Source organism: Centroberyx gerrardi, chromosome 3 (assembly GCF_048128805.1).
Source record: "Centroberyx gerrardi isolate f3 chromosome 3, fCenGer3.hap1.cur.20231027, whole genome shotgun sequence".
Lineage (NCBI taxonomy): Eukaryota > Metazoa > Chordata > Actinopteri > Beryciformes > Berycidae > Centroberyx > Centroberyx gerrardi.
This window is the reverse complement of record NC_135999.1, coordinates 31,766,621-31,775,840: the sequence shown is the minus strand read 5'-3', so window position 1 is coordinate 31,775,840 and position 9,220 is coordinate 31,766,621. Positions and strand designations below refer to the sequence as shown.

At 41.4% G+C, this 9,220-nt stretch overlaps 1 protein-coding gene across 1 annotated transcript; it reads left to right on the top strand.

The window, feature by feature from the left end:
• The first annotated feature begins 266 nt into the window (after positions 1-266).
• Positions 267-8,711, top strand: saraf (store-operated calcium entry-associated regulatory factor). The gene is made up of 7 exons (XM_071919816.2): positions 267-469; positions 1,821-1,999; positions 2,358-2,556; positions 4,394-4,684; positions 5,293-5,488; positions 5,695-5,792; positions 6,382-8,711. The coding sequence occupies exons 1-7, from the start codon at positions 403-405 to the stop codon at positions 6,405-6,407; spliced, it is 1,056 nt and encodes a 351-aa protein (XP_071775917.1). The 5' UTR covers positions 267-402; the 3' UTR covers positions 6,408-8,711.
• Positions 8,712-9,220: the final 509 nt, after the last annotated feature.

Sequence of the window (9,220 nt, the reverse complement as noted above, 5' to 3'; positions counted from 1 at the left end):
TAGCATTTGGAGTGCTTATACAGAATTTTTTTTGTTTTTTTTTGTTCTCTCTTTTATGTTAATTTGATTGTATTTTGATTTTATACATTGTTTTACCTTGCCCTTTCTTTTATGTGAATGACTGTGTTCTGACTTGGTACACTCAGACTAACCTGATTCAATAAAATGAAATAAATTAATAAATAAATTCCAACTTGAAACAGTTGTCGTGCTCGTTCGCAATTGGCTGACGACTACAACAACAGATGACGCAAACCCGGAAATTATGGCTGTATTTTCGTTTCATCAGCCAGGTCTGATATAGGAGACATTTCCAGTGGACTTTCGGAGTATTTCGGATGACCAAACGTTAGCAGAGATACAGCAATATTTGGAGAGCTTGTGGGAATACACAGCAGGAAAATGAAACGGTTTATTTTGCTTATGCTGTCGTTTCTGTTGGTGGAACACGTCGAGAGTTGGAATGAAGGTTGGTTTGTTTCCGTTGTTGTAACGTTAGTACTTGCCAGACTATTGTTGTTTCTGCTATGTTTTGTTGTTCTGTATAGATTGTGTTTGATAAGCAACCCTACTACGGCAACTTAACTATCCAAGCAATACAACTTCCGGTAGTAACCTTCAAATTAACCTTTTTTGACGAACTTTTTTGAGTAATAAAGTACAAAAGTGAAAATAAGCGACAATTTTAGGGAGGAATCTGCAGTACATGTAAGTACAATTTTTTTTTAGTGCAAACCTTCCTTTGTCCAGAAAAGTAGCGCTAACCTCTGAGGAAAACGACTGCAAGACGGTAGTTAGCCGCCAGTGTCGCACCGTCACACCAAACTATATTCAAAAATCTGTCAATTTAATATTCGCAAATGTAACGTTAGTTAAATCATAAAAGTTGACTCACGACTTTTGTCTGACTTTGTAGGATCTACTCTACAATTCGGCATACATCTAATACACCAAGCAGCAAAAAAAAGTCAACTTTTATCATTGGTTCACTAGCCCTGTCGCGAGACTGTGCAGGGTTTTGTAGTTGTTTTTTTGACCCAAGCACAGTCTGCTCGTAGACGTTTATCCCAAACGGAAATCAAACTGACGTCAAAACCATGCTAATTTAAAAAATTTCACACACCTGACAATATGTACGCAATCATTCACTCGCCTACTTTAAAGTCACAATGAAATAAAAATGACTTTTTCACCTTGTTAGCTAATTTTCCCATGCTGTAATCATAGACTAAGTTCTGTGATGTGTTTGTGTGTACGGTTTCGGAGTCAGGGTTATTGTGAGTAACATAAATAAAACGGTATGATATGAAACATTTGTTATTCATTGTAATTTGGAATTGGTAGCAGAATTTCAATGAATTCAGCTGCAGACTTTGTATTCTTTGGGCACTATAAAGGAAATAAGAAAGGAACAGATAAGAGAACATTAAAAAAAAAAATTAAAAAAATTATTGGTTAATAAGGAATCAACATTGATAAAATTTTAAGATTAGTGTCTGTGACACTTTTATCAATGTTGAGTAATGCACCAAATACATTGATTCAACTAAAATTGTTATACTCATTGTTATACTGTAATCAGAATTATTATTACCAATAAAGATGATGAAATGCATGTAGTTACCTTCTCTGGAAGCCTTTGATTAAATTTGACTATAGAAAAAAAAAACGTGTTGGCTACTAAGCGGCTGGTTACTCTCAAATCCGCTAGCCTCATTGGCTAGTGAGCAAAAAAGTGCCAGACAGGCTCCTCCTATATGTGATGATGTCCAGAAAGTGGCTTGATGGACACCCGTCTCTTTGTCCCCTCCCCGCTCCAGGCAGCGTGCTGCTTCGGGACGTCCAGGTGTTGACGCTGTACAGGGGTCGATACACCACGGCCAGACGCTCCAGCCCGGTGCTTCAGCTTCAGTGTGTTGGAGGCTCGGCGGGCTGCGGGGCCTTCGTCCCAGAGGTGGTCCAGTGTCAGAACAAAGGCTGGGATGGAGCGGATGCACAGGTGAGGAGGGAGGGATTGAGGGACAGGTAGATGAGTATCGGTAGTATCGGGACAAGTGCTGAGTACTCGTACCTGGATTGGCAAAGGAAGATGTCTTGGTATCGATACTTTGATGATGTGCCTTGGTGCAATAAAATTGACGCAGTAAATTGAGCAGTACTCGATCGGCACCTGTATCGGATGATCTACTTAATAAAGTACTCTGTTTTGGAAACGCTATCAGTGCACCTCTAATAGACAAAAGTAGTAACAGTGTTTTGACCCTTCATCCTTGCAGTGTTTGAATGTTAGAATAAAGCTTTGGGTGAAGCAGGCGCTGTCTGTCTCTCTCCTCACTCTGCATCCTCCCCCTCCACAGTGGGAATGTAAGACAGACATGGACAACGCGTACCGTTTCGGCCGTATCGAAGTGAGCTGCGAGGGCTACAGCCACCCTGACGATGCCTACGTACTGAAGGGCTCTTGTGGGCTGGAGTATACACTGGAACTGACCGAAGAGGGGCGGAAGAGGACGCAAGGGGCCGGGGGTTCACACTATGGATCCAAGGGATTCGGAGGTAGGAGGATGAATAGATGGGATTTGCAGAAGCAGATGTAGGCTCTCATATATGGAGCTCAAACAGACCCTGACCACGCCTTCACACTGCAAGTAACTTGGTTGATAAGCTTTATTCTGACTGATTGTAGGCTGCACAAGAGTCATGCAGTGGTGTGGCTACAAAGTTTTGAACAGCAAATCATGTATTTTTTTGCTGCTTTGGTATTGCCTTACATCATTTGGGTGAGTTACATGACTTGGACTCAGTCAGACTCGACTCACAGTTTTAATTGCTTGAGACTTATATTGATGCATGAAGAGAAGACTTGAGACTTGACTTGATGCATGAAGAGAAGACTTGAGACGAGGCTTGACTTGACTTGGGTTCTGGTGACTTGGGACTTGACTTTGACTTGTACTTTGATGACTTGAAAAGGTTTCTAAAGTCTTGACTTGAGATCTTGTGTTTGTGTAAATGACTTAGATTGAAAGTGATGAGTTTTGTTCCAGCAGACGACTGAATTTAAATTCTGTTTTCTGAATTTGTATGGAATGATTGAATTTAGTGAAGTTGAAACTGATTATAGAAATCAAACTCATGATGCTCTTACCAAGTTTTTACCCTATTAAAACCATACTGCACTGAAAAGTCCTAGATTGATACTGGACTCTCTGTCTGAACTCACAGTGAAGGCCTCAGAAAGCTGTCAACTCAGGACTAGGAACAGTAGACCAATGGTTTTAGCAACCAAGTGCGGGTCTCCAAAGTGGAAGACTGCAGCACCCATTTTTGAGCTCACATAGTGCGAAAAAACCTAGCTGGGGTTGTTTAATTATCAAGTAACCAGTCACTATTGCCGTGAGCGGCGCTGAGCCCATATCATTTCACCCCGACACTATTTTAGAAGCATCATTTCACCCGGACACTATTTTTGAAAGAGGTAACGCACAGAGTGGAAGGGGAGGGAGCTGGCCAAAAATGGCTAGAACCAATGGGAGGATTATCCAAGTGGCCAACATCCACTAAGCTACCCTCCTCACCTTCTGACGCAAGAGAATAGCAAGATGTTAAAGGGTAACTTCGGTATTTTTCAACCTGGACCCTATTTTCCCATCTTTTTTTGTCTAAGTGACTAAAGGGGACAACAATTTTTGAAACTGGTCCAGTATTGAGTGAGATCGCTTCAGCCGGCAGCCGCGAAACGGGCTGCAATGTAATCCTATGGGGCAAATCGCACCGTCAATGTACGTCCACTAAAGTGCTTGTTTTTGCCACTGACAGGCTCAGATTGTTATTATAAGTGTCTGACAACATTATGGAAAGGACCCTACAGAGAAATGAAACGTTTTTCTTTACCTTTCGCTTGATCCGGTCTGTGTGTAACCAAGTCTCGCTCAAGTCTCGCGAGAGTTGAGTTGTTGCAGGAAGTTACACACAGACCGGATCAAGCGAAAGGTAAAGAAAACGTTTCATTTCTCTGTAGGGTCCTTTCCATAATGTTGTCAGACACTTACAATAACAATCTGAGCCTGTCAGTGGCAAAAACAAGCACTTTTAGTGGACGTACATTGACGGTTCACAGGCTGGCTGATGCGATCTCGCTCAATACTGAACCAGTTTCAAAAATTGTTGTCCCCTTTAGTCACTTAGACACAAAAAGATGAGAAAATAGGGTCCAGGTTGAAAAATACCGAAGTTACCCTTTAACATCTTGCTATTCTGTCCTAGGCCTTGGGACGGTGATGACGGCCCTGCCTGAAGATGTCAGGCTGCACCCCAACTCATTAGGGGCTAAAATGAATCAGTAAAATATTAACATGTATTTTGAAACTCTTTCTCTGCCTGTTTCTCTTAGGTTTCGGGGATTTCGCCTCTAGTTTCTTCAGCGGTTTCTCCGGCAACAAGCATCATCATCACAGTAACCAACAAAATCATCAGAGCTCACACCCGTCCACTAGCGAGGATTCAGGAAGCCTGCTGGTGGTGGCTGTGCTACTGCTGTTAGCCTACGGCGTGTACAAGCTGTTCCTCAGCGGTAACACCGCCCAGTGGGGGCAGGAGGGCAACCAGGGTGGTTACCCCGGAGACGATCACCGTGGCCACACTGCAGGACCCCCGCCCCCCGGATTCAAACCTGACTTTACGGGTAGGAAATGCAGATTGATATAGAGCTTGGTCCATCTTCCTCGCTTGTAGAAATAACTGGATGCTTTTTGTTGGGGTGGAGTTATGCTACCTTCCACCAAACAAGCTTAGCCTTTACTTCCTTCAAGTTTGCCCACACTGGGCTTTGGTGTAGCTTTGATAAAGACAGAGCTGCTAGTGGAGAATGAGTACAAAACAATGCCAGAGAGAGGTGGATGTTTTTTTTTTTTAAATGGTACCAGAAGGTCTCTACTTGCTGGTCTACAGCTGTTGCAAAGACAAATGTTAATGGCCAGATTCCAAAAGTTGACGTTGATCCCCATGAACAAATATTTGAATATTCTGTTATTATGACCCATCCTTAGACCAGTCAGACCTGTTAGGCTGAGGTCAGATTCCACACAACCACTGCCACCAAAAAACGAAAGCTCTCACAATCTATATCCATCCATTTAACTACCAGGCCAGCAATAAATGTATTCAAATCAACAATGTAACAATATAACAATGTAATGCAACAATTCACAAGCTCTGTTATTGGCCCTCTTAGGCAGATTCGCCTAAAATGCACATTTTAAAATCTTGCATCCACTCTTGGTTCCTGTTCAGACTATCCTGGTGCCAACCCGGGCTATCCTGGTGCCAACCCAGGCTATCCTGGTGCCAACCCAGGCTACGGCTTCCGCAGCAACAACAGCTATGGACAACAGTACCCAGGAGGCCGTGCCGCACGGGGAACAGGAGGCGGCTTCTGGACGGGCATGGGGACAGGAGGGGTGCTGGGATATCTCTTCGGTCGGCAGAGGTTAGTGGCTGGATGGGTGGACAGAGAGCAATGACTGAGTAAAAGAGAGAAAAAACATGTGTCAGGGTAAATCATTTTCCTCAACTATAATGCAGTGGGTTTTTTTAACCCCTGATGTCTTTTCATCCCTGAAAATTAAATCCTTTGGCGATTACAATGAGCATTCCCATGTCATGTAGATCCTGTGTTGTGTGTTTGTTTTGCAGGACTCAGCCCCACAGCTATAACTACACCCATCACTCTGACAGTAGACCCCCTCCTGCTAGAGACCCCACCTTCAGCACTGGCACACGCACGGCATCAGGTACAAGAAATGAATGGTTATCGTATACAGAGAGTTGAGTTAACTACCTGCTCGGGTTAGGCCAATATATCGATTTGCCGATATATATTTCTCTTTTATTAAAAATCAGATTTGGTCCAGTCAGTTTTGTCCACCTGATATGATGGGTGTGATGCAGGTTGATTCATTATATATTTATTGTAGAATTGGCAATACACTGGTTCTCTATGGGAAGCCCTTAGCCTGAATTGATTCCATTGAGACATTTTGTATGAATATATTTATTATTATTACTGTCCTGGGTTTCAGTGGAGAGTTAGAATTAAATTCTGGGGGAAACACTGAATACTTATAAATACATACTATAAATTAGCATGAAAATGGTCAAATTTAAGGGTGTTGCATATTGGCACAAAGTACCAGCTATTGGCAGCTTCAGTTAAAAAATAGCAGTATCAGCTTTCAAAATCCATATTGGTTGAACCCTACCAGCTGCCAAATACATGATATTGCAGGTTAGGTTACATATTCGAATTATCCAATAATCACTGTCATGAAATAGTTTTTTTTAAAGCCTCAGTGGAAGCAGTGCTGGTGTTTCTGTTGGCAGGTTTCGGGGGAACCAAGAGAAGATAGAAGCCGTGGAAGTGGAGGGAATCTCTTCAGTAGATCACGACTGGGAGACGAGAGACGAAGACGAAGATAGGCCCACATCCATGCATCCATCCTCAGCAACAGCATTTCAATTGGGGCGTTCACATGGAGAACACATGAGCTCCACATCTTTCTTGTGGCTGGTCAAAAACTACAAAAGACAGTCAATTAATGTGGAGATTCTATGTTACAACAATATCGGAACTTTGCTAATCAGTTATACAAGTATCTCTTGAGTGATCACTTTCATACCAACTACTGATTGAATGCACTTGTTTTTTGTGAAAGCCTGATCTGAGCTTTAAATACGCCTTGTTTAGAAGAACATAGGGACAGCTGTTTGACTTGCTTTCATGTGTTGGAAACAGATAATGGTTTCCCCAGTTGTTTTTGTCTTTGATTATCATTTTGTAAGCAAAATTAAATTTCCTCAATGGGAATGCCACTCAGCTTAAAGAATTCATATATTTTATTCCTTTGGTCTTGTACAGTCAAATCAAAATCTGTGAACGTGAGCAACTCTCCAAAGCCAGAAGCCGGAGAACTATCAGACAGCTCGACTCAGACGAGTCCTGGGTGACATCAACAAAATCTGGAGCTACTCTAGAGGCAGTCAGTGGGAGACGGATTTTGTGAAGATTTTATATGCAAATGTGCTTCATTCCATCATAGTGCATTGAAGCTGTACTGGGCAACTTGCAATTTGGCGAGCCCAAGTGGCAGCGAGGGGCAACTGTTGAAAAGCTTGAAGGACTTCATTGCTCGGAAACCATGTGCCATGGAGGGCAGAGACTACAGCAGTGAAATCACCTGCTGTAGTGATCGGTTATACGGGAAACATGCAGACTCTTGGGCCATGGCACCTGATGTAAGGTGACTTCAGTAAACTAAATGTCTTCTTCTTAATGTGTGGTAGGGGTGGGGGTGATTGAAGAGGTTTAGCTGTCGTTGGTGAGTCCAGCTTTCTCTGGACAAGAATGCTCACTCGCTGCTATTGGCTGCCTTGGCAATTAAGACAAATCTATGGCATCTCACTTAGCGGGGATGGGACACTCTTCTCTGTTGCAGGCCCACTTTGTGATTGAGGCTGATGAGACGGCTGGATTTTTACATAAACTATTGCTTTATGCAACTTTAAGTTCTTAACAACAAAATGTACCCTTATCTCCAGAGAATCCCCCTGAGTGATCTTACATTCATCTGTACAGCGCAGAGTTAACATCCTGGGCCAATTAGAACCCCACAAAACTAAAAGTGGGCTGAAGAAAACTGCAAGCCTTAAAAATGTGTAAAAGCCTGGGGATGTTATTTGGAAATATATTCTCTTATCTAATCTAAAATAATGGCCTAATGGGTACCACAGGCAGCACTGCAGCCAAATGTACCAGTCGGATGGTCAATGAGAGATGCTCTACTGAACCTTTATTTTAACTAGGGTCTTTTGATCAATAGAAACAGTGTGCTGATAAAACAGCTTTGTGTTTGACTTGTTGACTTTGGCCTATGTATTGTGTACTAATGCAGATAAGTGAATAGGAGTAATATGCAGACTGAGTGACACTTTTTCCAACATGTTCACTCATGTCTGTTTGTCTTAATGAAATGTTGCATTATTCTGAACAGCAGATAGAGGCCTATCCAAAGACTAGATTCAAATCTAGATTCTGTAATCCTGACCATGTGGTGTCTGGATCAGAATGCTCCTATCTGAAAATTCTTTTAAAAACCGGGACAAGATCCTACAAGATAAATTTGATCTGGGAAAAAAGGGATTTCAAAATCTAGATAATTCTGATCTAGATTAAAAGTTTTGCAATCCTGGGCCCAGTCTCTTGGGTTTGGAGAGAGTTGTGTATGGTAAGACATTCTGTACTACATCGCAGGATTAACATATATGAATTCCTAGTTATGCTTTCTTGAAATATTTTAACTGTGTTCTGGGTTTCTGTGTATTGCAGTGCAAATGGGTAAAATTCATTTAAAATAATGTTGTCGGGAGTTGTAGTCCCCACTAAGAAGGAGTAGGCCTCTCTCTCTCATATTGTACTGCTGCATCCTCTATCTGATGAAGATATATTACATCTGTTTGTGTGAATGAATGTACAACCGCAGAATTTCTATTTTAATTATTTTAATCTTCATCCTTAGTAGACTCAAACTTAGTTTCATTATTTAAAACTTTATAGATATTGAAATATATTGTGTTTTATAGTGCATATATTATTTTAATGACACAATGAGTGATATTTTGGTAACTGCTAATAAATATTGAAGTATGTTACTCTACATCATTTCAAGAGTGCTGCTAAACAGACCTGCTGCTGAGCAATAGGACAAATACTCAGACCTCTCTTCACAGTCACATTAACTAAATTCTCTCAGCTTCATTGGCAAAGAAAAAAGGCTTTCAAAAATATTTTTTAACATAAGCTATTTCCTATAAACAATGTAAAACCATGTTCTGCAGTGTGTGACATCAACTGGTACAGTTGCTGTCTTTGGAAACAAACAACTCACAAAATACAGCAACCTGACAATCAGAAATGGTTGATACCAATGATTGTCCACAAGAACAACCTGTAACCTGGCTTTAGTTATTCATTGCTTTGGCTCACTTTTAAAATTTCAAAGCTCTTAATGCAAAGAGCTTAAGTGACTTGCATCAGTCTTAACACAAACAATTTCAGTAGGTTTCCTGTTAAAATAAGAATCAACTCATTGTCCGCCCTCCTCTGGAATTGTTATTGTTTTTTATAGTCAGTGTTTTCAGCATTTCCATTGAGTTTATCATATAC